Source organism: Eleutherodactylus coqui, chromosome 5 (assembly GCF_035609145.1).
Source record: "Eleutherodactylus coqui strain aEleCoq1 chromosome 5, aEleCoq1.hap1, whole genome shotgun sequence".
NCBI lineage: Eukaryota > Metazoa > Chordata > Amphibia > Anura > Eleutherodactylidae > Eleutherodactylus > Eleutherodactylus coqui.
Genome location: NC_089841.1, coordinates 25,849,792 through 25,877,618, shown reverse-complemented (window position 1 = coordinate 25,877,618; position 27,827 = coordinate 25,849,792). Strand labels below are relative to the sequence as shown.

General features: G+C 44.8%; 1 protein-coding gene across 1 annotated transcript in view; it reads left to right on the top strand.

The window, feature by feature from the left end:
• Nucleotides 1-27,827, top strand: part of LOC136627319 (oocyte zinc finger protein XlCOF6-like) — a 232,291-nt gene that overhangs the window by 21,056 nt on the left and 183,408 nt on the right. The window contains exon 12 of the mRNA XM_066602321.1: nucleotides 8,983-10,651. Coding sequence (XP_066458418.1) covers nucleotides 8,983-10,415 — 1,433 coding nt within the window. The 3' untranslated portion in view covers nucleotides 10,416-10,651. Of the gene's footprint in view, nucleotides 1-8,982 lie in introns of the transcript that reaches the window.

The following is a 27,827-nucleotide window of genomic DNA, read 5'->3' as shown; positions in this document are numbered from 1 at the left end:
CCAGCGCTGATCAGTAGGCAGGTCAGTTGCTGCTTGTTTTCTTTTTGTTTTACACGGACCAAGAATCGATGCTATGGGAACAAATGATCTTTAGTATGACCGCTGATCCACATAGGCCGGCTGGTCTTCTCCTCGGTAATATGGAGAGATGTACAGCTAAAAATCATCGATCAGGTGATAAGCGAGTGTCACCAGTATGTCCGCTCAGGAATGCATTTTTTTTTTTAATGACCTGAAATCAACTGTACAATGTTTACGTCTGACAATTAGGCCATGTAAAAGGGATTAGAAGAACTAAAGAACCATTAATTCCTATTAGAGACATATCAAGCTGCTGTGTTAACACAATACCGAAGATGGAGGCAAAGACCCCCATAACGGAATCCAGAATGTGGAGACATAGACCCAAAGAACAGAGGATTCGTTAGAGGATGGAAGTTTAGTGCTGGAGTGTCAGGGATGTCGCTCACCAGAGACTTGGCAGGAAGACACTGAGGTGCTGATCATCATGAAGATCCCATTCAGACAGCCACTATTTCCCATCTGACTTCTGTCCATGTATTTAATAGACCGCACTTAGATCCTTAATAGCCAATTAGACTTTTAACATGAACACCTTTCTATTACGTGGTTCACATGAAAAAACTCACAGCTTGTTCTATTCTGGTTTGATTCAAGGACCAGAATCAGACATGCAATGTCTTTTGCCTGCCAGCATGGGGCAGCACACAGTCCATATGTGCCCATGTGATGCCCAATGCGAGTTCTCAGCACAACTCGCACTCAGCCATCTGAATATGGCCGACCAGATAAATCATATTTCAGGTGTCACATCTTATCTCTCAGCTGTGAGTGAATGCGGTTTCTTAGAATCCCCCTCCCTTACATTGTACTGTAGATTATACAATTCCGCAGTGTGTGATCTCACCGTAATACTCTTCCAGTTGCCATAAATGGGCACAATTAGGAAACAGATTCCGAGTAGTTCCATCCTAATATAACGTCTGAGCCGATTATAAGGGGGTTGGAGATAAAGTAACGGCTTACAGATGTGTTCTCTAATGGCTCCAAAGAGTTTGTTCAGAATCAGGAAGAGTCTAATGGCCGGACCGCCATCAGGGCAGGATAAATGGTTACAGAGGCCCCCGCTGACCGCTGGCTGCTGCCTGCCTGTCAATAAAGATATCAATATGTCCTGAGCTAAGTCAGTGATCGCCAGCACTCTGCACACTAGCAGTAGGAATTATATCTCGGGGGGTTGGATCCATTTAAGGAGCCCCCCAGTGGTCAATGACTGTTACTCTGCTCCCCGCTGGCCATTCTGCTCACCACCTCCTACTAAAGACTCCAACACCATCCCCCACCTGTCCCCTGGGGCTCATTAATCTCATTATATGGGAGCCCAATATATCTCATGGCAGCTCTGTGTAATGGTCAGGGTCTGGCTGGCAACATTTAATTTGAGGGCAAGAATAAATCACGGGCCCTTGAGAAGCAGCACAACCTAAGCATGTGTTCACACATAGTGGATTTTCTGCTGAGGAAAATCTGCTACAAATCTGCATCCAATTCCACATTTCAGTCTTTAGCATTGGTGTGTATTTTGATGAGGATCTGCATCAGACTTTACCCCTTCAATTGAAAGGATGAAGTCAGTTCTGGATCCGTGTCAAAATCCGCACCATATAGTGTGGATTATCATGCGAACACAAGTTACAATTAGCCATACAAAATACGAGCTAATTACATAAATACAGCACCAGAACCAAGGTCAGTATATAGATGCAATACCAGAATCAAGCTCAGTTCATACATGCAGCACAAGAGCCAAGCTCTGTTCATGTATACTAACCGGAAACTGTATTTCCTCTTTATATGGCCAGTTTCAGACGAGTGCATTGTTATCGGACCACAGCGGTACCGATCTGATGACCTCGTTGCCAGGTGCTAAAATGGTAGATATGGAAGCCCGTGATGAGGAGATTTTGCTAGCAATTATCTATCAATAGCATGAAATCACTCCATGTTATGTCAAGACACTTCTCCATAAGAACTCAATGAATTCTACTTTATTATCAACTTTACCAACTCTTATACAGAAGGAAGAGGGTGTATTCAAGAGTTACTTGGTACAAAGGTTAGTGTTACATTGGTGACAAAGCTGATTGATCATAAGGCTTATTGACATCTACCAAATAGTCTCAAAGCTCTTAAGGGTCATCTTAGACATAGAAATTACTTCCGCTGAAAGTGGAGGTAGCAGCGGCACTCACAGGTAATCACCACTTGGTGTGAGGCTAACAGCAATGCACAGCCCAGAGAAAAGGAACTGACTCCAAAGCTCCAAAATAGACCACAGTAGAATACATAGGGCAGCATCCACGAATGGTATTAATAAAATGAATGCATCACAGAGGATGCTTCTTTATTTTTCCAAGATCAAAAGCATGCAGGCAACGTTTCAACTCCAAACGGGAGTCTTTGTCAAGCTAAGGGAATCCCCACCAGCCCCACATTAAATACAGATAAACACCAATCACTGTATACAATCAATCTAAAAAGAACTCCCCTTACAGGTGCAAACACTTACAGGTCGATGGAGCACAGCCTGCAGGACCCAAGATGGCGGCGGTCTTTAATGTAATGATAGTGACATAGCAGCGCCAGCGTCACAGTAATAAACCACGCATGCATGGGATTCCATTGCTCACGTGATACTGTGACCGGTAAGCACACGTTACCAGGATGACCAGCAGCAATAGGCAAAGCAGTGTCTATGCCTAGTGTAGAGGCTCAAAAAGGTTGCAACCAACAAACTCCTCATGGTTGACAACGAATCGTAACGACGTCGTAGCGCTACAGAGCGCATATACAAAGACAAAAGATGTGAGATATTTAGTGACGGTGACATGTCATCTTCTTCTTGGCAGGTGGCCAGAACTGCCGGTGTGAGGCGCAACAGGGCTGCTTCTTTGGCTGCTTGGTCTGCCAAGGCATATCTTGAGTTTGTGTAAATGTTAGCTTGTGCCAGCGTATAGACGTAAGGGCCTGCAGTTCAGCCTGTTGGGCTGAGACGTGGGCAAGTAATGACTATTGATGAAGGACAGGGGTCTGTGTGGTGACCGCATATTCAGTGTGAAATTGTCCATCTACAGCATACCTGGAGCCATCAATGAACAAGGTTAAGTCAGGATTAAGTAGTGGAGTGTCCTTGATGGAATCAAACCCACAAGTTTCCATCTGCATGAGCTGGGTGCAGTCGTGAGGTTCTCCTTGAGTCGCTCGGTCAGTGTCATCCCATTCCGGTAAGAGAGTAGCAGGATTTAAAGTCTGATAGTGGGTGATGGTAACGTTAGCAGGCATCAGGAGGGCACATTGGAGTCTCAGACAACGGGCTGCAGACAAGTACTTGGGCTGAACCTGTGTTAGAATGGCAGGGATATCATGTGGTGCTATCACTTGTACATCATGATCTAGAACTAGGTCCGCTGACTTGTCCAACATACTGGAGACTGTCGCTACTACTCGTAGACAGGAAGGTGATCGTCAGACGACGGGGTCTATCCTGCTGGAATAGTAGGCTACGGGTCGTTGGTGCCCTCCGTGCTGCTGTGTGAGGACTGCTGCTGCGTGTCCATTGCTCTTGTTGCAGTAGAGCCTGAAGGGTTTGTCATAGTTGGGCAGGCCCAGGACTGGGGCTACCAAGATGGCTACTTCTGTAAGTTGGAAGGGTTCTTTTTTGAGACAGTCATACAGCGGCTACATCAGATGTGAAGCATTCACAGTCCATGGTCTACAATAAGAAACAAGTCCTAGAAAGGTACGTAGTTTAGAGACAGAAGCGGGTACCTTAATGTCCATAACTGCAGATTTACGGTCCTGGTTGAGATGACGAGCTCCTGACGTGAGACAATGTCCAAGAAAAGTCACAAATGAACAACAAAACTGGAACTTCTTCTTTGACGCCTTACATCCGTTCTTTACCAGGAATTGAAGAAGAGAAATTGAAGCTTCTATGCATGTGGCTTTGTCTGGAGCACAGAGCAAAAGGTCATCAACGTATCATAGCAAAACAACAGCCTGTGATTCAGGTTGCCAGCCTTCCAACACTTGACCCATGAGCTGTGAGAACAGGGAGGGTGATATCTGAGCTCCCTACAGCGTCACAACCCCAGGTATATTGCTTGCCTAGGTGTGTGAAAGCAAACAAATACCTGCTGTCTTTTATACAGAAGGATAGAGTAGAGAAATACATGGCAATGGGACTCCTGGTTTCAACCTAACCTGAACTGGTGATACTGCTAGTCTGCCTATATCCCCTGTTCCCTCACTCCAAAGGCGGGCTGGAACTTGTTGTAAGCATTGTCCTAGCTCCTCCTCTGACAACAAAGGTGTGCATACGGCTATAGGGGTTTATGAAGACTGACAAAATGCAGCTAGTATACAGATTTCTTTCTCAGCTAACTGACCCGTGATTTTAACCGACCCATCCTCCCTGAACTCTAAGAGGTGTGGATTTTCTGCAGCAAATCTGCTCCTAATAGGTTGAGAGGAGGGGTTTCATTAACCAACTATCGAGTAGTTAGAGAATAATTGGTTGTGAACTTCACTTCCATTGGCTTAGACAAAGAAGTACTTTTTGGTGTTCCATCTACTCCTACACATGAAAGGTTTTGTTTACTGACGTCACTCTCTTTGACACGTCTGCTGTGTATTACACTAGTGGTTGCTCCAGTGTCTACCAGAAAGGGGAGAGGACCTTCTAAACCTACAGTCAGAGACAATAGGTACTGGGCCCTTTCTGGATTTGCTAACTTGCAAAGGGCAGACGTCATCAATGAGCACAGACACTGGATTACCTGTTTCCTAATGGTCAGGGGAGGACGGTCTGGATTTGGACTGTCCATTCTGAGCCTTAGGAGGTGCCCTACATTGTCTACGCATGTGGCCCTGTTTGCCACAGTTGTAGAAAGTGATAGGTTTTCAGGATTCATTATTGTCCAGGTTTTCAAGTACAGTAGTACAGGAGCCTAGCTCCAAACTGCGGACAACTTGAAGAAGAGCCTGAGCCTCTAGAGTACGCCATTCAGGACGGGCAGCGTCTAGTTTGTCCTTCAGGATCCTTTTGAGACCTTCACAAAGGCTTGTGTAAGAAGTTGTGCATGTGCAGGGACATTAGTACTGTATCCCAAGTCCCTCCATGCTACCAGAATCCTAGACAAAAAAGTTTCTGCTGACTCTGTCTTCTCCTGCCTAACATCATGCAAGGTAATTCCTAACTCTGTCATACGCTTTGAAGCCCCGTCTTTCAGATGACGTAGGAAAATAGCCCCTGAACCTGACACCTTAGGGTCAGGTGGTGGATTAAATTCCTCCAGCATCAAAGGGAAGAAAAAGTGATCAGCCTTATGTCTGCCCACTTCTTCTAGGTCTTTATAACAGCAGTCATAAACTCCTGCTAACTGTAGAAAAGCTCTATAGAACCCCATGTTTTGTTTTCTCTGGATCTGGCATTTTTAGTAATATTATCTTTCTCATTCTGTACTTACTGACACCATCATTTTCAATTCTTTCTTCTATCTTCCCTTTAGCACCAGGCAGGCCCATCTGTCCCACCCTTCAGCTGCCTCCAGGAGTTTAGCATCTTTAAAACTACCTTTATATTCTATCATTGCAATTGACCACAGACAGGGACTAAGGGTCCCATGTCTTGTTTCATGATAGACATCAAAGCCTGACCTTCTTTAAGTATCTCTTTACCTTCCACATTCCTTACTATGTTTTTGGCCATTATTCATTCTGTCTCATCCGAGGTAGCTTTCTTAGACCATCCGTTACCCATGTTTCACTGGTAATCTATATGGGTTTTTAATAACATTTTTCCTCCTTATCTGAGGAGAGGGTAACCCCGTCTGAGGATATCATGTCGACTATGGCAAGAGATTCTTGTCACAAATCAGACACACTTCCTACAGACAACATACAGTACAAGTGTTTCCGCTGCGTGACTCTAAAAACTCAAACTTCACAGTGCAGGACCCACCTAAACCATCAGTCCCTCGTCAGGGATCCGGAACACATTACCAGTAGATTAGGGAACTTAGATCATAGAATATCCACACTAGGACAATTATCCAACCTATTGATACTATTATGGCCTTCAAACACACTGGATTACACATTAATTCAAATCTGGACAATGAGACAGCTTATTTGACAGGGTTCTTTGTCATATAAAATAGACCGAGTTTAGACCTTAAATGAACCACTCAATATAAATGAACACACTTACCCAACTTTGACCAGACAGAATCACAGAGACACAATGAGGGATAAGAATAACAGTTTCTTACCAGCCGGCTTTGTCCTGGTGAGAACTCAATGAATTCTACTTTATTATCAACATTACCAATTCTTATACAGAAAGAAGAGGGCCTATTCAAAAGTTACTTGGTACAAAGATAAGTGTTACATAGTTTACTGTTACAAAGGTCAAAATACTTATTGATCATAAGACTTATTGACAACTACCAAATAGTCTCAAAGCTCTTAAGGCTCGTCTCAGACATGGAAATTACTGCAGTCAGGATATTGTTGTTGCATTAGACACTATTTCTGCAATAGTTGTGTGTCTTCTCTGTTAACACAGCTTAGCCTTATTTAATTTGGCTGTTGACTTCTTATCTTAAAATCCTAGTTACCCGCACTACAAACCATAGGTTTTAGCCTTTTATTTAAGGGTCAATAGTCCAATACAAGGTAAGAAACATACACTTATTGCATTCTGAAACTTAACACTATATATTCCATGACAGCATTAAGGGCACATTTTACAGATATGTCTCAGCCTGACTGCAGGTCTACAGACCCGAACTTGCAACATGACAGTAAACTGTAAAGTGAGCAGGCTGCAAGTAAAAACGGGCATACAAAGAATCCATGGGGCCCCAGAGCAAAACTTAGAACGCCCCTCTTTTGCCCTGAAAAAAAAATAATAATATATTCTATAATATTTTCTTCTCTCTGGGCACTGACTGGCTCTAAGATTTCTTGAAGCCAAAACTTGCTTCTGCCCACTGTCCCCATCCACTAGTGAACTTTCCAGTCCTCCAATAATATGCCCACTGTGGTCCCACTAAGTAATAGTGTCCCCCTTTGTGATCTCACTTTATTTAATAGTGCCCCCTGCTGTGGCCTGGTTAGTAATGTGACTCCTTATGTGGCCCAAATTAATAAAGTGACCCCCACTCTGTGGCCTCAATTAGTATTGTCACCTCTTTCTATGCTCCTAATCAGTGGCATAACTTGAGTCCAATGGGCCCAGAGCACACATTAGACACCAAAAGATATCATTCACGTCTATATCAAAGTCCTTCCATCATTCTCTATTGTCCCCCAAACAGCCCCCATCAGTCTCTGTTGTCCCCCATCATCTTTCACCATTCCCTAAACAGACCGTCATCATTCTACACTGTCCCCCAAGCAGCTCCCATCATTGTCCACTTTCCTTAAACAGCCCCCATCATCCTTCACTGTGCCCCCAAAGAGCCCCCTTATCCTCTACTGTCTTGCAAACAGCCTTCCAACGTTCTCCAATGTTTCAAAAATAGCTTCCATCATCTTCTATTGCCCTACCATCCTCCATTATGTGCGCTCTCACATAGGGTCATAGAGTGACTCTGCTTTTTTTCCCGAGCGCAATCACGCAGACTACAGTGAACGCATATAAGAGTGGAACAGGGACAGCACTGTAAGATTGTCAGCACTCGTAGTGGCAGGAACCGCCTTACGTTTGGGAGTGGGGGCAAGCTAGGCAGTCATTAATGCATGTGGGAGGCCTGACTCAGCTGGCACATGCCTCCCTGCCTCCAGCAATCAGGACTTGAACCTAGCAGCTCCTGTGCTCCAGGCAGCTGCTCTAGTTGCTAAGCTATCTAGCCTTTGATTAGCCCCCCTGCATGACAGTGTCCTTGGTTCCTGCTCTTGATTCGGTTTCCTGTTTGACTCCACCCTGTTCTCCTATAAATGCCTGGCCCTGCCACTCTTTCCCCCTGCGTGATGGAGTTCCCAGCCAGTATTCGAGCTCCACCACCTACCTGCTCCTTCACACCGCAAACTGATACTTACCCTTTACCGACCTCTGACTACTCTACCTACCTGCTCCATTATACTGCAACTGAAACTAACCGGTTATAGACCTCTGGCCTTCCACTGACTATGCTACTTGCCTGCTCATTTGTACTGCAACTGATACTTACTTGTTACCAACCCCTGGCTTTACTGACCATGCGATCTGTCCCCTCAAGTTACAAGAAGAGGTTTCGAACGTGCATAAGATTGTTACACCAGCATTGTTCTGGTCTAACGCGACAGTAAATAAAATTATTGTATGCACTAAGCTGTTTTATAGATGAGCAGTTCTATATTTGCAGTACACCGTGTGTTACTGACATCCGGCTTCATGGGAGATTTTATATGAGTTCTTTATGGAAAAACAGAAGATAACCTTGGTGCAGAAATGGCCGAACTCCATCTGTATGGAATATACTATTTTATAGCTTGGGCTCAGAGATCTTCCGGGAACCGTAACCCAGGGCTTGTGGAGGACTCTGTTGGAAATTACTTTTCATGAATCTCTTTCAGGACCCTCATGTTATTGATTGAAACCAGAATTAGTTGCTTGTAAGTCCCGATTCACATCTGTAGTTTTTGATGCTTTCTGAACTGAAAATCTTGTGAGCTTCGACAAGTGAGCAATTCTCATATACTTGCTCTGTCAGATCCCGTGTTTACATTGGCCAACAGTCATCCGTAATGGCTCTTTTCAGTGATTACTCTAGCGACTGTCAGCCTGTGCAAAAGCACCCTTAGTTGATGATTACATTTTGCTGCATGACTTATTTGTATAGAAATGTTGTAAAATATCAGTATCATTTTTAAGGTTTATGGTACTAAAAAAATAATCAGCGTTATTCTTTGCAGGTGACGGTACCGGGAGCTCAGAGGAACGTCTGATATCTGCAGATTGTAAAGCAGAAGATTGTGGTATCACACAAGATACATATGAAGAACCTGCCATAATCCCAGATATCCTCTCAGCTCTTCACACCAAACATCCATCATCTGATCCTCCTATACAGGTCCCATCTTCTGATTTATCACAGACCGATAACCAGAATAAATGTCATAGAAGTGGAGAACATCAAAGAGCCGACAGAAGGGAGAAGCCGTATTCTTGTAAAGAATGTACAAAACGTTACCGTGTTAAATCACATCTTGTTAGACATCAGAGAATTCACACAGGAGAAAAGCCGTTTTCATGTTCAGAATGTGGGAAAAGTTTTAATCAGAAATCAAATTTAATTCAACATCAGAGAAGACACACAGGGGAAAAACCATATTCATGTTCACAATGTGGGAAACATTTTGACTTTAAAGCAAATCTTCTTGTACATCAAAGAAGTCACACAGGGGAGAAGCCATTTTCATGTTCAGAATGTGGGAAACATTTTGGCTTTAAAGCAAATCTTCTTGTACATCAAAGAATTCATACAGGGGAGAAGCCATTTTCATGTTCAGAATGTGGGAAATGTTTTACAGGGAAATCAAATCTTGCTACACATCAGAGAACTCACACAGGGGAGAAGCCATTTGCTTGTTCAGAATGTGGAAAATGTTTTGCAGCAAAATCAGTCCTTATTAAACATCAGAGAACTCACACAGGAGAGAAGCCATTTTTATGTCCAGAATGTGGGAAATGTTTTACAGAGAAATCATATCTTGTTACACATCGGAGAATTCACACAGGAGAGAAGCCATTTTCATGTTCAGAATGTGGTAAATGTTTTGCAGACAAATCCGCCCTTGTTACACATCAGAGAACTCACACAGGGGAGAAGTCATTTTCATGTTCAGAATGTGGGAAATGTTTTGCAGAGAAAAAAGCCCTTGCTACACATCAGAGAACTCACACCGGAGTGAAGCCATTCGTATGTTCACAATGTGGGAAAGGTTTTGCAGAGAAAAAAGTCCTTGTTCAGCATCAAAGACGTCACACAGGGGAGAAGCCGTTTTCATGTTTAGAATGTGGGAAATGTTTTGTAGAGAAAAAAGTCCTTGTTCAGCATCAGAGAACTCACACAGGAGAGAAGCCATTTTCATGTTCAGAATGTGGGAAATGTTTTTCAGTGAAATCAGTACTTGTTCGGCATCAGAGAAGTCATGCAGGGGAGAAGCCATTTTCTTGTTTAGAATGTGGGAAATGTTTTATCCAAAAAACATCTCTTGTTTCACATCAGAGAATTCACACAGGAGAGAAGCCATTTTCTTGTACAGTATGTGGGAAATGTTTTATGCAGAAAGCATCTCTTGTTGCACATCAAAAAGTTCACATAGAAGAGAAGCCATTTTTTTAGTTTCAAATATTATTTATTAAAGAATCGAAACAGAGTAAGTACAACGTTCTTTGTCATCAAAATTACGTTTCCCCTCACAGGGGGTAAAGTATAACATTTAGCAGCCATTTGATCATAAAATGAATATACATTAAACTTGTTTGTACTTAGTTTCTTGTATTCAACTATTTTATTCTTTCTGTTATTAATTAATTTATGCAGAATGTAACATGTTTTAAAGTTTTTAACTTTATCAATCAAACAATAAAACTTTAGACTTAATTGCACTATTAGTTGATTTTAGGTCAACTGGAGGACATGTCTGAATCCTGGAATGTCTATCAAGGCAATCCAGGGGTTCCACACCTCCCCGAATTTTTCTAGTGAATCGGATCCTATTGCATGTAGTCTCTCATACATCACTATCCGTGAGATTCTATCCAATACCTCTTGGAATGAAAGAGTCCTTTGTTTCCATCTTGATGCAACGTGGATCCTTGCTGCCATACACACAGCCTGGATCAGCTTGTGAGCGCTATATCTGACCCCCGTTTGGCGGTCTCCTAAGAGAAACACTGCTGGAGATTTTTGTAGGGGGTCTATAAACAGTCTCTGCAAAAGCCTGTGAACTTGTGTCCAGAGCCCTGCTACCACTGGGCAGGTCCACCATATATGAACCTGAGTGCCTTCCTCTGTACATCCTCTGAAGCAGAGGGGCGAGACTGATTGATAAATTTGGTGTAGTCTTTTTGGGACCAGGTGGGTTCGATGGAGAATCTTTAGGGACGTCTCCATCAAAGTCACCTGGTGGCTCTCCTTTGATATTGTCTCACAGCATTGACTCCATCTATCTGTTGACATGTTTATGTTTAGGTCCTTTTCCCATTTTTCCATATATGGGAGTCTTCCTTCTCCTCCTAGACTGTTCATTATGTTGTAAATCAGGGATAGGGAGCCTTTTTTCATAGGATCTCTCATCCATATTCTCTCATACATAGTTAGGTCTGGGAGAGTTCGCGGTAGTTTGAGTGAGTCTAAGAAGTGGTAGACTTGATTGATTCTATAATTCTCTGATGGGGGAGGATTAAATTTAGCTTTCAATTGGCTTATGGTCAACAGATTCACATTCTCTATCAGATGATGCAGATTTGTGATTTCGTTCATTTTCCACCATTGAAAATGCATCAGGTCTTTACTTGGGGGGAATCTTTCATTTGGTATTATAGGTAGTAGTCTAGATGGATTTACTGATAGTTTATATTTATATCTAGATTCCTTCCAGATGCGCATTGAGTGATATGTGAGAGGGCTCCTGTCCAGAAGCTTCTCCTTCATTGGGCCATTGGACCAAATCAATTCTGAAAATGTATATGGGGCTATTTTCGTGGCCTCTAGTCTGACCCAGAGAGGTGCCTTTGCTCCTCCCATGGTTTCGGCCCATTGTGCTATTCTAGCTGCTATGTAATACTTCTTTAGATTGGGGATCGAAAGACCCCCCTGTTTTTTATGGAGGTACATGACACCATTTTTTATTCTTGCTCGTTTATTGGCCCATATGAATCTAAAAATGAGCATCTGAAAGTTGTTTATTACCTCGGATGGGATATGGATGGGTAAAGTTCGGAAAAGGTATAGTATTCGAGGCAAGAGGTTCATTTTCACCGCATGTATCCTTCCCACCCAGGAGAGCATTGGGTCGTCCCACTTTATTAGCTCGGCCGATAGTTTTTTTTTTATCAGGGGTGGGTAGTTCCACTTGTATAGTGTGGATAAGGATGTGGATAGATTAATTCCCAGGTATGGAATATAATGTGGTTGTTGCTGAAAGCCCAAGTTAAAGGGGTTGTCTCGTGAAATCAAGTGGGGTATACACTTCTGTATGGCCATATTAATGCACTTTGTAATATACATCGTGCATTAATTATGAGCCATACAGAAGTTATTCACTTACCTGTTCCGTTGCTAGCATCCCCGTCGCCATGGATCGTCTAAATTCACTGTCTTCTGGCGTTTTTAGACGCGCTTGCGCAGTCCGGTCTTCTCCCTGGTGAATGGGGCCGCTCGTGCCGGAGAGCTGGTCCTCGTAGCTCCGCCCCGTCACGTGTGCCGATTCCAGCCAATCAGGAGCCTGGAATCGGCAATGGACTGGACAGAGCCCGCGGTGCACCATGGGAGAAGACCCGCGGTGCATCGTGGGTGAAGATCCCGGCGGCCATCTTGGTAAAGGAAGAAAGAAGTCGCCGCAGCGCGGGGATTCGGGTAAGTAATAAACCTTTTTTTTTTTTTTAACCCATCCCTTGGGTTTGTCTCGCGCCGAACGGGGGCATATTGAATAAAAAAAAAAAACGTTTCGGCGTGAGACAACCCCTTTAAGGTCTATTAGTTTTGTCATAGAGGGTGATATGTTTATATAGCCTATGTCACTTTTGTCTGCGTTAACTCTTAGTCCTGTCAATGTCGCCCATTTTTCTAGAAGGTGCATTAACTTTGGCAGCGATGTTAAAGGGGTTGTCTCGCGCCGAAACGGGTTTTTTTTTTTCCATAGGCCCCCCGTTCGGCGCAGGACAACCCCAAAGGATGTGTTAAAAAAAAAAAAAAAATGTATTACTTACCCGAATCCCCGCTCTGCAACGTCTTCCTTCTTCCTTCTTCTTCCTTCACCAAGATGGCCGCCGGGATCTTCACCCACGATGCACCGCGGGTCTTCTCCCATGGTGCACCGTGGGCTCTGCAGTCCATTGCTGATTCCAGCCTCCTGATTGGCTGGAATCGGCACACGTGACGGGGCGGAGCTACGAGGACCAGCTCTCCGGCACGAGCGGCCCCATTCACCAGGAAGAAGACCGCACAGCGCAAGCGCGTCTAAAAAAGCAAGAAGACATCAGAATTAGACGGATCCATGGCGACGGGGACGCTAGCAACGGAGCAGGTAAGTGAATAACTTCTGTATGGCTCATATTTAATTCACGATGTATATTACAAAGTGCATTAATATGGCCATACCGAAGTGTATACCCCCACTTGCTTTCGCGAGACAACCCCTTTAATGGTTGAGTGATTGTGAGCAGTAAGTCATCCGCAAACAGACTTAGTTTATATTCGTCTTTTCCGATGGTGGCGCCTTTTATGTTTGGGTTGTTTCTTATGGCTATCGCTAGGGGTTCCATTGGGATTGGAGTTTCTTTAGTTGTTGGGAGTTTTAGTAAAGTAGAGGGGAGGGAGTATAGTGATTTTAACGTCTGTACAAATTCCCTTTCAAAACCCAGATGTCCTAATATTGCGAATAGGTAGTCCCACGCTAGGGAGTCGAACGCCTTTTCGATATCTAGAGCAAGGAGGGTTAGCGGGTTTTTATTTTTTTGTGCTTGGTCTATGATGTTTAATACTTTTCTGATATTATCAGGCGCTTGTCTCTGTGGGATGAACCCTACCTGGTCCTTATGGATTAATTTTGGAAGGAGATAATTCAGTCGTTTTGCTAAGATACTGGTCAATATTTTATAATCTATATTTAGGAGCGATATTGGTCTATAGTTCTTCGGGGATAACGGATCTTTATTTGCTTTGGGTATTACCGTCAGATTCGAATTTAAAAACTCTCTTGGTGGGGTTTTTCCTTCCATCATGGTTTTGTACAATTCTCTTAAGGGTCTAAGTAGTGGGTCTCTGTAGTTCTTGTAGTATATGGCCGTGAGGCTGTCAGGGCCTGGAGCTTTTCCCAGCTTTAAGTTGTCTATTGCCTCCGATATCTCTTCGCCGGTGATGGCGGCGTTTAAAGACTCTCTCTCCTTTTGTGAAATGGTGGGTATCGGCAAGGAAGTCAAAAATTCGTTTATTAAACCTACTCTCCCCCCCCCCCCCCCTCTGTGTTCCCGGTACAGGGATGTGTAGAAGCTAGAAAAGTGTCATAAATTTTATTCGGGTTGGTTGTTATGGTGTTATGGGGAGTGTATAATTTGAATACCGTGTTACGTCTCTGTGTGTCCCGCAGTTTTGAAGCTAGTAACCTATCTGGTTTATTGGCGAATTTGTAATATTTATATTTGGTCCATTGTAATGCTCTTTCTACTTTCCCTGATAACATGGTGTTGAGTTGCATTTTGGTGTCTCTAATTTCTTTACTAGTTGCTCGCGTGGGGTTTCGCTGGTTAAGATTTTCTAGGAGAAACAGCCTTCTCTCCAATGCCTGATACGCTTGTGACTTCTCTTTTTTTGGGGAGGAAAGTCTGATCAATTGGCCCTGGATGTACGCTTTGTGGGAAAGCCAGACCCATTGTGGTTTTGCGTCCGGCCCGTTGTTAAGCTCAAAAAATTCCTTGATTTGACTTGAGATTTTATTCGAGCAGATTGGATCCTTCACTAGAGTCTCGTTTAACCTCCATCTAAAAATGTTTTTTATAGCTTTTTCCGTTTCTATCTCACATAGTACTAGGTTGTGGTCAGACCACGCGCAAGGGTGATGTCTAATAGTTGTAAGTTGGGGCAGAAACGACGTGGAGATCAATACATAGTTAAGTCTTTAGTATGACTGGCTGGATGCAGAAAAAAATGTGTACCCTCTGTCTTTTCTGCGAATCTCCCTCCAGCAGTCTACCAGCCTATGTAGTGTTAATTTGTTTTCCCATTCAGCTCTTATCTTGGCCGAAAATCTATCTGGGGTATCTGGTATTTGATCTATTAAGTGTCCCATGGAAGGGGAAGTTAAAGTCTCCCGCCCATATTATTCTATGCTGCGGGAATCGTGTTATTTGGTTCGCTACTTTTCTCATCGTGGGCCAGGGGTTTTCTGATGGGGCATACATGTTGATTATCAATGTTGCTTGGTCATGCAATGTTCCCCATACAAGGCAGTATTTTCCTTCTGAATCACTCTCTGACTGTATCTCCTGAAGGGGAAATGAGTTGTGCAGTAGTGTCAATACCCCTCTATGTTTTTTACTAGCCTTGGATGTGAAGCTTCTTGTGTAATTGCAGTTAAAGTATCTAGGGGCGAAATTATGGGAGAAATGCATGTCCTGGATACGTGTTATGTCTGGTTTATGTTTGTCGTACATCATAAAGGCTTTTCTCCTTTTGCTCGGGGAATTGAATCCCCTCACGTTATGTGAGATTAGACATACCATTTGTTGGCCTGGTCTAGGCTTGCTATGAACTTCTCTCCTGGGGCCCACCATCCATACCTCTGTTGTCCTCCAGTTCGATCTCTTTTGTGCATGACGACCTGAGATCTCAATTCAAAAAGGTTAACAAACAAACCATCAAACAGTGTGGTCATCCCCTCTTTGGTGTTGAGGGACGACTCACCAACTTTAAACTTTAGATTAACTAAGGTCCTAGGACCTTTAAGGTCAGAGAGCGGGCTGGTGTTTCCGTCCGTCTCTGATTAACTCAGCAGCTAATAAGCCACCATTGGACTACGCACCATGTGCTAACTACCATAGTTTGATCATTTTCTTATTTCTTCTATGAGGGCGACGCCCCTCGCGGGATCAACCTCGGGGAATGTCACCCCCACCCCTCCAGTTTTGCTTTCATGTCCGAGTTTCATAATTGTGACTCACTCCCCTCCCAGGTCCTCTCCCAGCCCCCCCCCCCATACCCCACTCCTCCTTCTTGCCTAGCTGCAGGGGGGGCGGGGAGACGAGCCAAAAGCCTTAATCTAAGTTCTTTTATACTCTGTACTCAAGGTATATTGGGTTCGCTGTGCCTTGTGCCTGGTCTGTGTTGGGTGTGGTGTGAACCAGGAGCGTCTGGGTCAGTAACAAGCTCGTCTAGTCTCCTGTGGTCTCTTCACTTGTATCTGGGCTCTTTCCAGGGCCCCATAGGCTTCCTCCAGGGTCTTCACAGCGTAGGATCTGCCTTGGTTTTGGAAGAGGAGCGCGAAGGGGAATCCCCATTTATACCTGATGTTGGCTGAAATCAGGGCTTGTGTGATTGGTCTGAAGGATCTCCGCTTTGCTAGTGTTGATGGGGCTATATCTGCGTAAAGTTGTACGGCAGACGTCATGCCTGGTAGTGGGGAGAAGTTTCTAGCAGCTGTCAGGAGCTGGTCTCACTTCGCTATAATGTAATTTGAGTACAATGTCTCTGGGCATTTCTGGATTCGGGGGTTTGGCCAGCCCCCTTTGATTCGATCAATTCTAAGTGACTCTTGGTCGATCTGTGGTAGGAGTCCTGAGAAAAGATTAGTAGCTGTTACCTTCAGGGCTGTGAAAGACTCTGGAAGACCCCGGATTCTGATGTTAGATCGGCGGGATCTGTTTTCTAGGTCTTCACATTTGGCCTCTAGTTGTTCAATTTTGGTCTCCAGATCTGCTACGTAACTGCGGTCTGCTTCTAGTGTATCAATTATGTCTTCAGTTTTCTTCTCTAGTTCTTCGGTCCTCTGTCCCAATTCTCTGATCTGGTCAGAGAAGTCACGTACAGCTGCTGAGAGTTCAGTTTTGAAAATTCTTTTCATCTGTTCTTGTAAGTGGGAATGGTCCATATTTTCACGTCTGGAGTCCGCTATTTCTTCTTCCGCTTCGAGTTCTGAGGGGCTTCGGGATGCAGCGGGGGATGGAGGATCTGTCTGGGACTGCGATGCAAACATATTTAGTAAAGTTCCTTTGGATGGAGTTTTAGGTGTTTTACCTTTGGTCTTGGTCATACTGTTTGAGTGATGCATAAATTCGTCAAAGGATGCTGGTGAGTTTCTGGTCAATTTATCTTATATCATAGTGCAAGTGTCCTGGTGGAGCAGGAGCTAAGGCCTCATTCTCCAATGTGTCTTGCTCTGCTTAAGCGCTGAGTGGGGATTTGTGTTCTAGCAGGGGGCCAGATCCGTTGTCGCTTCGTAGGTAAGAGGTTTGGGGTGCTACAAATCCAGGGTGATTTGTTTTGGGGCAGCTGTGTGCGTTATTGCACCTGTTTTCTTTTTCTAGTTGTCGTTATGGAGTGGGGGAAGGGGTTCTTCTGTTAGGTGTCTGCAGATTCTTTTAATCTCCCCCTGTTGCTCTCAGTGGTGGAATTCTGGGGTTGCCTGTATCAGGCTAATGTGGCTTTGCTGTGTCGCAAGGTTACAGTCTGTTTATCACAGGAGGATTGTATGGGTACAGCCCTTATCCTGAGGCTGTGAAAATTGCCTTTTTTTTTTACTTGGGCCGTGTCCTTTTGCCCCTGGGCTTCTGCCCCCTTCTCCCAACCTCTCGCCTCTCCTCCAGAAGTGTCTGCTTTATAGTTGAGCTGTATGCTCCCCTCGTAGTGCCCGGTGGGGGGGCTCTCTCCTCTCTTGCTGGGCTGATGGCGTGCCCTTGAGCTTAATGATCGCTCCTGTCTTATCGAGGTGGTGGTGGGGAAATCCCCCTCTAGGCACCGCCGCTGCCGCCCCGCTCTCTGCGCTCCCCCCCACTGGGTCTTCTCGGGTTTTCCCGGGCCGCCGGGTGATATCGCTTACCCCGGACTTTTCGCGCCTTCCGGTCCTGCAGTCGGAGCGGGAGTCTCCGCTTTTCACTCTGCCTGGTCTTCTCCTCTCCGCGCGGTAAGTAGCGCCTGCCTTCCTCCGACCACTGCTGATCTTCTTTTGGCTGTACCGATCGGGCCGGGACTCCTTGCAACCTTCCCCCTGCACTTCCGGTCGCAGAGTCTCACCAGCTTTAGCCCGCGGCTTCGGGCCCGCCCGCAGGCCGCAATGCTTTTTCAGGTCGGATTCGGTCTTGGGTGGATTCAGATTGTGCCTCTCGCTCCCGGGAGGGGTTCCGCCGGGTTTTCAGGCACTTTGAGCCGGGGTAGGTCCTCAAAATCGCCGCTTTAGCCGCCGGTTGTGGAGGAGCGCTGGATCTTGCGTCTGCTCTCTTCTCCCGCTAAGCCACGCCCCCAGAAGCCATTTTTTTAGACCTGTTTTGTCAAACTGTACAAAAAAGTAAAGTGACTTGTCATACAGACGAAAAGGGAAGCAATTTAAATATCTGTTATCCAGAAACAAACAGTATCCAGATATCCCACCTTTATATCAGCCGTGTACATAGAATATTTCACACTGATACATATAACTGCGCCTCTAAATTTGTTTCTAACTGTTGATAAAAGTTTACTTGTATAACTGACATGTTTGTATTTGGGACGCTCTTTCTTCTTCCGTTAGATGATGTTTCCTCAGAACTGATGGAGATGAGGGAGAGCTGGTAGCCATTATGTGTATAAGTAGCGAGGCTAGAATCACATGGCGGATCACGGACTTTGTGGAGTTTGTTAGAGGATTTTTTTGGTTTTGAAAATGATCCTTTCATAGATAACTATAACAACCGTATTCCACCACTGAGCCTGGCAAGGCCCTCATCCATCTCAACACTATAGTGTCATATACTAGGAAGAGTTGCATACAGTACTATACAGCTGTGATCACATGGGAAAGGTTCTACACCTTCAGTGTAAGGTTGCTTCCACACTTGCGACAAAATTGTGCGAATTGTCTCGTGATGTGACAGTGCTACAGGTTGCATGTAAGTAGAGCCCATGCTTTCCAATGCGTTCTTTCACATGAGTGGTTTTATAGCCTGTGACATTGCAAGAATGCAAAATCATGTCATGCTCTATACAGCTTCAATTTGCTATGTTTTGTAGCCCATGTTACTCTATCGAGCCTTCCTTTTTGTTGCATTTTCTGGTGCGATGCAACGTTTACAGTATGAAGTCCTACTGTAAAAGCCCTAAAATAAGCCCTAGCTGCATAAAAAAAAAAAATCACGTAAGATGTGCTGTCTAGCTCTGCTGCACTTCTTCTGAAGCTCCCCAGCATTTGTTTGACGTTCTCCGGCAGTTTCCTGTTTAGGAGTTTGAAAATTCCCGCCTCTGGGAATCGTTGACTCTGATTGGCTGGTTCTCAAGCACCACGACTCAATCACAGCCAGCGCTTCCTGGAGGCAGGGATTTTGAATCTGCAAACCAGGAAGCGCTGAGGAAAAACTTAGTTAGTCTGCCGGAGCTTCAGGGAAGACATACAGGGAGCTGACATCGCCTGTTAGATGATGTAGTCCTTTTATGCCGCCAGGGAATTATTTTCGGGGTAGGGTTTAAATTTCAAGGCCTCCCCGAAAATCCCAGCAAAAGGGCGCCACAAAGTTAAGCAACTTTGTAGCGACACAATCGTGATATCGCTGCGAGAAAATGCGGCGATTTCACACAGAACACATGCGATATCACGGTGATTTTCTTCAACCGATATCGCGGCATCCGTGTGGAAACAGCCTTAAATATCAGACTTTATTTATACAGGACTATGAAGCTTGGAACATAGAGCCTGATAAAACAACCCCCTGCAAGTTTCATGCTTAGGTGAACTCTTAACACGCCAGGATTCAATAGAGCCAAGAGTTTTATACGTAAGTGACATCTTGGGAAATCTGGTGTGGCATAATACATCACAGAAGGGGGAATGAAAAAATTAAAAACAATGACAGAAAATGGCTGTTACTTACTGAGTGAGGAGTGCATATAGATGCATCCTCCTCTCACCATGCAGGTAGCTGACTGCCAAATGGAGGAGCCAATAACACCTGTGCAGGACACCGATGAGACAGCCACTCACACTGCCTCTTGATAATGAGGGGGGTGGATGCGTGGTGTACACTCCCACACATAGTGGATACAGGGTGCCAGACCATTCTGATATATGTAGTTCACCATGCAGACCAGCAACCTATTAATGACGCCATGATAATTTGGTAGGTTGCCCTGCATTTCCAACAGTGAACCACATTAGTACTACCACCCTGGGCTCCCCCTGGAGTTTTAAAGCCACACTGCATGTGAATGATAAATAATAAATGCAAGGCTTTGGTTGGATGTTGGCCAAGATACATGAGCCCACTAACCACTTCACGGTTCCTTGCGTTGTAGTGGGTCCCTACACTAATATAAATGTGTCACAGAAGGGGAAATCAAGAATTAAAAACAATCACAGAAAAAGGCCATTACTGAGTGAGGAGTGCATATAGATGCATCCTCCTCTCACCATGCAGGTAGCTGACTACCAAATAGAGGTAGTGGTGGAGTATACACCAAGCAGCCACCCCCCTCATTATCAAGAGGCTGTGTGAGTGGTTGTCTCATCGCTGTCCTGCACAGGTGTCATTCGCTCCTCCATTTGGTAGTCAGCTACCTGCATGGTGAGAGGATGCATCTATATGCACTCCTTACTCAGTAACGGCCATTTTCTGTGGTGTGGCCTAATAGTCCATATCAGAGACTCGCTGTAGTTTTTATTGGTACCATTGTTAGGTACATACAGCTTTTTTGATCACTTTTATTGTGATCAAACATTTACAGATCCGGCAGATACTGCCATCAGAAATACACAAGGTCTTACTTAGACTTCAAGGCTAACAGAACCCAGAAACATCTCTAATCCAGTAAGACTCATGTAGGAATGGTTTTCTGTGCCAATCACCTCCCTTAGAGGGAGGATTAACCCTTAGAAGACATATTGAATGAATGGTTTTGAATGAAATGTTGTGATGTCATTCAGGCAATATGTGTTCTTTTGTACATTATAGCCATTGCGGGGCTAATTTCCCCCCTTTGGAGGTGATTGGCACAGGAAACTATTGGTAAATGAGAATTACTGGATTATAGAGTTGTGTGCCCGGATTCCGTTATGCCTGAACTCTAAAGCCCCATTTGCACTGATAGATAATCGCTCAAAAGTTGCCCAAACGACAGTTTGAGTGACAGTTTTGAGCGATCATCTTTGCATACTTTATAGTAGCTAATTAGCTACTATAGAATATGCAAGTGGAGCAGGACACAGCCTTGGCTGCTAATAGAAGAATACAGCTGTTTTGCATACAGCTGTATTCTTCTCCACTCTGACTGCCAGTGTCCCTGCTGTGAATTCACAACAGGACACAGACACAGAGCATCTTATCAGCACAGCTGGCTCTGCTGATAACAGTTGATCAGTTCTACGAAAACTGCACGATGTCCCTGCATTTAGACAGAACGAAAATCGTTCAAAAGATGGCTTTCAGCGATTTTTGAGTAATTTTTGTGTCTAAAAGGGCCTTAGGTATGATCTTCTGTATTTGTTCTGACAATATCCGCCCGATCTCAGATTTATATTTTCACTTTCTGTGGTGACTGAATGTAAATGTTTGCACCCTGATATGGACTATTGTGCCGGACCGGCTCTTCCAAGTTACTACTTATGTATAAAACTCTTGGCTCACTTGACATCTGACAAGCCATGACTAGGAGCTCGCCTGAATTTGAAAGGCATAGGTGGTTGGTCTTAGTGGGTTGTGCACCCCAAGTTTTTAATGCTGTATATATAAAGTCTGATATATTTTATACTGAGGCTGATAAATGTTTTCCATGTGATAATATTTGTAGACTTAACCCTTTCCAATCCAATGTCGGACCTGCCCCGACATCATAATTTCCCTCCACAGCTTCGATGTCGGGACAGGCCCGACACTGCAGTGCAGGAGTGGATCTGCACCCGATCGTCAGACACATCAGGTGCAGATACACTTCTGCACTGGTCCTCATCGAGGACCCCCGAGGAGAAGGCAGAAAGGGTTTTTAACCCTTTCTGCCTTCTCCTTTACACATTACATAGCGCTCAATTAGCGCTATGCAATGCAAAGATTCCGGCCGGCGATCATGTGACCGCCGTTGTTACCTGACCTCCAGCGGTCACATGAACACCGAGCCGGGAGCCTGCACTGTGAGGGGACCTGCTTACCTGTCCGGTGTCTTCCGCATTCTCCCTTCTGTCTCCCGGCTCGGCGATCATGTGACCGCTGGATGCCACCTGACCCCAGCGGTAACGTGATCGCCGAGCCAGGAGGCAGAGGGAGAATGAGGAAGACGCTGGACAGGTAAGCAGGATCCCCCATAGTGCAGTGAGCACCTGCACCCTCCTGAATTCTGTCAGTTCAGGAGGGTGCAGGGAAATGTATTTTTTCTCACCCATTCTGCCCAGCTCCAATTTATTTGGAGCTGGGGAGAATGGGTGAGAAAAAATAAATGGATTGGAAAGGGTTAAGGCGCAACTGTTTTCCCAAGAACACTCTTGCAACCTACGGAATTGACCCGATTCTTCCTTATTGAGTTAATTAAAGCAGCCAGTATTGATGCGTTTTGGGCACACAGCCCCTTCCTCAGAAACCGCTGGGTAAAGTGCAAAGTAGAATAATTAGAACAGGAGAACAAATAGAGTAAAAGAAATAATAAGAAAAAGGAGAAGAGATGCATAAAAAATACAAATCATCAGTGCAAAAAATAAAAAATTATCAAACAGATTTTGTGCTCGGAGGTTTGTGAAGAATCGCTGAAGCTTTAGTTTATATAAGTTAGTGTGATTTGGTAGTATGTGTGGATCATGAGTAGAGGAAGGAGGGTTTGTGACAATGCTCAACCTAGGTTCACTCTAGTCCAATATATTTAATAGGAGCATGAATATAAAAATAGTCTAGTTCATCTGAATACAGAACTGGCTAACATATTAACCCCTTAAGGACACGGCCTATTTTAGGCTTAAGGACGCAACGATTTTTGGTGCATTTTCATCTCCAATTTTCAAAAGCCATAACTTTTTTATTTTTCCGTCAACACGGCCGAACAAGGGCTTGTTTTTTGCGTGGCGAACTGTAGCTTTTATTGGTGCCATTTTTGGGTGCATAGACTATATTGTAAAGCTTTTATTACATTTTTTATGATAGCAGGGAGAGAAAACGCATCAATTCTGTCATAGATTTTGGTTGGTATTTTTTCCAGCGCTAATTATGCAGCATAAATGATATAATACATTTTTTTTGTGGGTCGGTACGATTACAACGATACCAAAATTCTTATATTTTTTTTTTAACGGTTTTCCACTTTTCTGCAATAAAAAAACATTTTTTATTTTTCCATGGACGGAGCTCTGTGAGGGCTGGTTTTTTGTGAGACAAGATGTAGTTTTTATTGGTACCATTGTTAGGTACATACGGCTTTTTGATCACTTTTATTGTGTTTTTTGGGAGGCAAAATCCCCAAAATTGGCATTTTGCCTCAGATTTTTTTTTACACTTTTTGCCGTGCAGGATAGAAAGCATGTTGCATCGTTACGGATACGACAATACCAAATATGTGGGATTTTAATGAAAAAAAAATTATGCTAATATGAGAAAAAGCACAAAAAAGGTTTGTTTTTTTACATTTTTTTTCAATATTTTTCTTTTTTGTACATTATTTTTATCTTTTTTACACCATTTGTGTCTGTCTGGGGGACTTACATTATAGCACTGAAGTTTGTTATGATCAGTCATTGCAGGACTTTTGTCATGCAATGCCTTATCGCTAGAGATGAGCGAGCACCAAAATGCTCGGGTGCTCATTACTCAAGTCGAACTTTTCGCGATGCTCGAGAGCTCGTTTCGAGTAACGAACCCCATTGAAGACAATGGGAGACTCGAGCATTTTTCAAGGTGACCCATGCTCTGCATAGGAGAGGGAGTGTAATTCACCTGAAAACATCAGAAAGTGATGGAAACACCACAGAAATGGATAGGGAACAGCAGAGGCAGTATATGCATGGATGCATCTGAGGCTCCCAGGTCGCACTATTAACCCTTTCCAATCCACTGTCTGACGTCTAAAGACATTCTGATTGAAGGCTGTAAAGCTCAAATGTCAAGTACATTTGGTAGGGTATTCTTACTGTAGATTACTGGCCACTCTGTTTACGGGGGCCTCTCCAGTATGTCCCATATCGCAGTACTGGCTCTAGCCAGCAGATGGCGCCATTGTATAATGGCAGAAAGAGAGAGCCAAAATTGGATTATGAAGGGTTAAGCCAAATTGTTGGCAAGAGCTTGGTGGTCACCCCCCTAACAATTTAGTTGGGCCAGACCATAATCAGCAAGGCACACGTGCTGGCACATCTTAACTAAGCACTACACTAGGTGGAACAAAGGCCAATCACCACCTGCGGGTGATACCACTGCCTTTTCTCCTGTGTTACATGCTGACATTGCTGTCCACTCCCCCCAGGACCACAGCGTACTGAATTTTTTCCCAGTGCAGTATTCAGCTGTCCTCATGTCACACGGTCGCTTGATAGCCACACCACCCTGATGTCTATTCGTAAGTGCGTATTGGATGAGGAGGAACAGGAGACACACACTGCAGAGGGTCGGCAGGGCCTGGCAGCGACCGTCTTTGAAATTGTGGGCGATAGCCCACAATGCTGATGAGAATTGCTGATAAATTACCGTATGATCATAATTCCAATCCCATGCCACCTCCATCACAAACGTTCATGAGCCACAAACGTGGGCATAAAGGGGACTCAGATGCCGGTACTTCTACACATCTCCACAATTCAACAACCTATTTTAAAACAAAAGATTTTTTTTTTACCCAGAGTGTAGGTGAACCCCTGAAAGATTTGTTTAAGAGTGTAGTTGAAACCATAAAAGATTTGTTTACCAAGAGTGCAGGTAAAAACTTGAAATATTTTTTAAACGACAGCTTGTACTTGCTAGCCCCTGCCTCTTCCCGAGGGGCTTGTTAACTCAGGGAAAGACCACATAACTGTAAAGAAATTGGTGGCCAAAGATGGACACCGTGCTGGTATACGTTTCCGTACGCCGTGTGTTTTTTTTAAAATTGTGCTTCATAGCTGAAAAATTGCAGACAAATTAATGTATGATTGTAAGTGCCATCCCATGCCACCTCCGTTGCAGCATTTTATTAGCCACAAATGCCAGCATAGGGGGGACTCAGAGGCCAGTACTTCTACATTATCAATGAAGAAAACATTTTAAAAATATATATATTTTTTTACCAAGATTGCAGGTGAGATCCTGAAAGATGTTTTGAGCGAGAGTGCAGGGTATTTGTTTACCAAGAGTATAGGCGAACCCCTGAAAGATTTGTGTACCAAGAGTATAGGTGTACCCCTAAAGATTTGTTTACCCAGAATGCAGGTGAACCCCTGAAATATTTTTTAACATAGAGCTCGTACTTGCTTAATGGGATCCAGGTGGCAGTCCACCGACAGGCAAGTTACCGCCTGTCCCAGCCCCTGCCTCTCCCCGAGAGGCTTTTTAACCAGTGCCCCAGGGAAAGACAGCATGTACTATGAAGAAATTAGAGTGGCTACACCATTACAATTCATTCTTTCTCGATGTCAGATAGCTGGATACTGCTCTGGGATACATTTGTGGACTCTGTGGGCATCTGAAGCTGGAACCAGCACGTTTGCTGAACTCTAGTGGTGAACCTCTTCAAAATTTGGGGCAAGAACCTAGAGGTGGCCCTCAGAAAAAATTGTTTTTACAGAGCCTTTTGGCCCTCTGAAAAATTGGCTGTTAAGCGTGCTCACATGCTGGTTTAGGAGGAGGAAGAGGAGGAAAATCAGAGAAGGATAGACCAAGCTACTTCTACCCTTTTTTGGGGTGATAAAGGGTGCATGATTCTCCAGTTCCAGCTTAAAGTTACGTTATGTTAAGCTGCTTTACACCAGTGGAGAAGTCAAGTCTGGGGAAATCCAGCCTTTGTTTATCTTAATAAGTGTAAGGCTATCGGCGCTGTCAGTTGACAGGCGGGTACGCTTATCCGTGATAATCCCCCCAGCAGTACTAAACATCCTCTCTGATAACACGTTAGTGGCAGGGCAGGCCAGCACCTCCAAGGCGTACAGCGCAAGTTCGTGCCACATGTCCAGCTTTGACACCCAATAGTTGTATGGAGCAGAGGGATCATGGAGGACATTGGTACAGTCAGCTATGTACTCCCTCAGCATCTTTTTAGTGTTCCCTCCTACTCAGCCTAGACTGGGGAGTGGTGACACAGTCTGGCTAGGGTACCATAAAACTGGCAAAGGCCTTGGAGAGTGTTCCCCTGCCTGCATTGGAAATGCTGCCTGTTCCCCTTGTCTCCCCTTCCACTGAACTACGTCTACTGCTAGCATTGTCAGATGGGAAGTTTAGTATCAGCTTTTCCACCAGGGCCTTGTGGTATTGCATCACTCCTGTATTCCTTTCCTCTTTGGAAATGAGAGTGGAAAGTTTCTTGTTATACTGTGGGTCGAGAAGGGTGAACACCCAGTAATCTGTGTTGGCCAGAATGCATCTAACACGAGGGTCACGGGAAAGGCAGCCTAACATGAAGTCAGCCATGTGTGCCAGAGTCCCTGTACGGAACACATCACTGTCCTCACTAGGAGGATGACTTTCAGTCTCCTCCTCTTCAGCCCATACACGCTGAACAGATGTGAAAGAAGTAGCATGGGTACCCTCTGCAGTGTGGGCAGCAGTTTCTTCCCCCACCTCCTCCTCCAATACGCGCTGAGAAACAGACCTGAGGGTGGTCTAGCTATCAAATGACGTATTGTCATCCCCCATCTCCTGTTCTATCCACAAAGCGTCGGCCTTAATGCTTAGCAGCGACCACCTCAGCAGGCAAAGCAGCTGGATGGTTACGCTGATAATGGCGGCATTGCCGCTCACCATTTGTGTTGACTCCTCAAAGTTTCCTAACACCTGACAGATGTCAGACATCCATGCCCATTCTTCTGTGAAGAAGTGCAGCTGGTATTCAACAATGGCTCTACGCTGCTCGTAAACCATGGCCAACATGTGCAAAGTTGAATTCTAGCGCGTGGGCCCATCGCACAACAGTCAGTGAACTGGCAGCTGGAAGTGATGTTGCAGTGTCCTGAGGGTGGCAGTATCTGTGGTGTACCTTCTGAAATATGCGCACACGCGACACACCTTGCTGAGCGGCTCAGACAAATTGGGGTAGTTTTTAAGAAAGCGCTGAACCACCAGATGGAACACGTGGCCCAGGCATGGCACGTGTTTAAGTCTGCCAAGCTGCAGAGCCGCCACCAGGTTACGCCCATTGTCACACACGACCATGCCTGGTTGGAGGTTCAGTGGCGAAAGCCACAGATTTGTCTGCTCTGTCAAACCCTGTAACATCTCCTGGGTAGTGTGCCTCTTGTCACCTAAGCTCAGAAGTTTCAGCACGGCATGTTGATGCTTCTCCACGGCAGTGCTGCAGCACCGACTGAAGGCAATGTGCTCACAGATGGTAATTAAGAGGTGGAGGAGGAGGTGGCATAATAAGCCGGAGAAACCATGACCGAGGTAGAACCCGCAATCCTCGGTGTGGGTAGCACGTGAGCAGACCCAGGGTCAGACTCGGTCCCAGCCTCGCCAGGTTAATCCAATGTGCCGTCAGGGAGATGTAGTGTTCCTACTCGCCAGCACTTGTCCACGTGTCGGTGGTTAAGTGGACATTCCCAGTAACCGCATTGGTGAGTGCACGGTTGATATTCTGTGACACATGCTGGTGTAGGACGGGGACAGCACAGCAGGAAAAATAGCGGCGACTGGGGACCGAGTAGCGAGGGACAGCCGCCGCCATGAGGTTGTGGAAAGCCTGTTTCCACCAGCTTATATG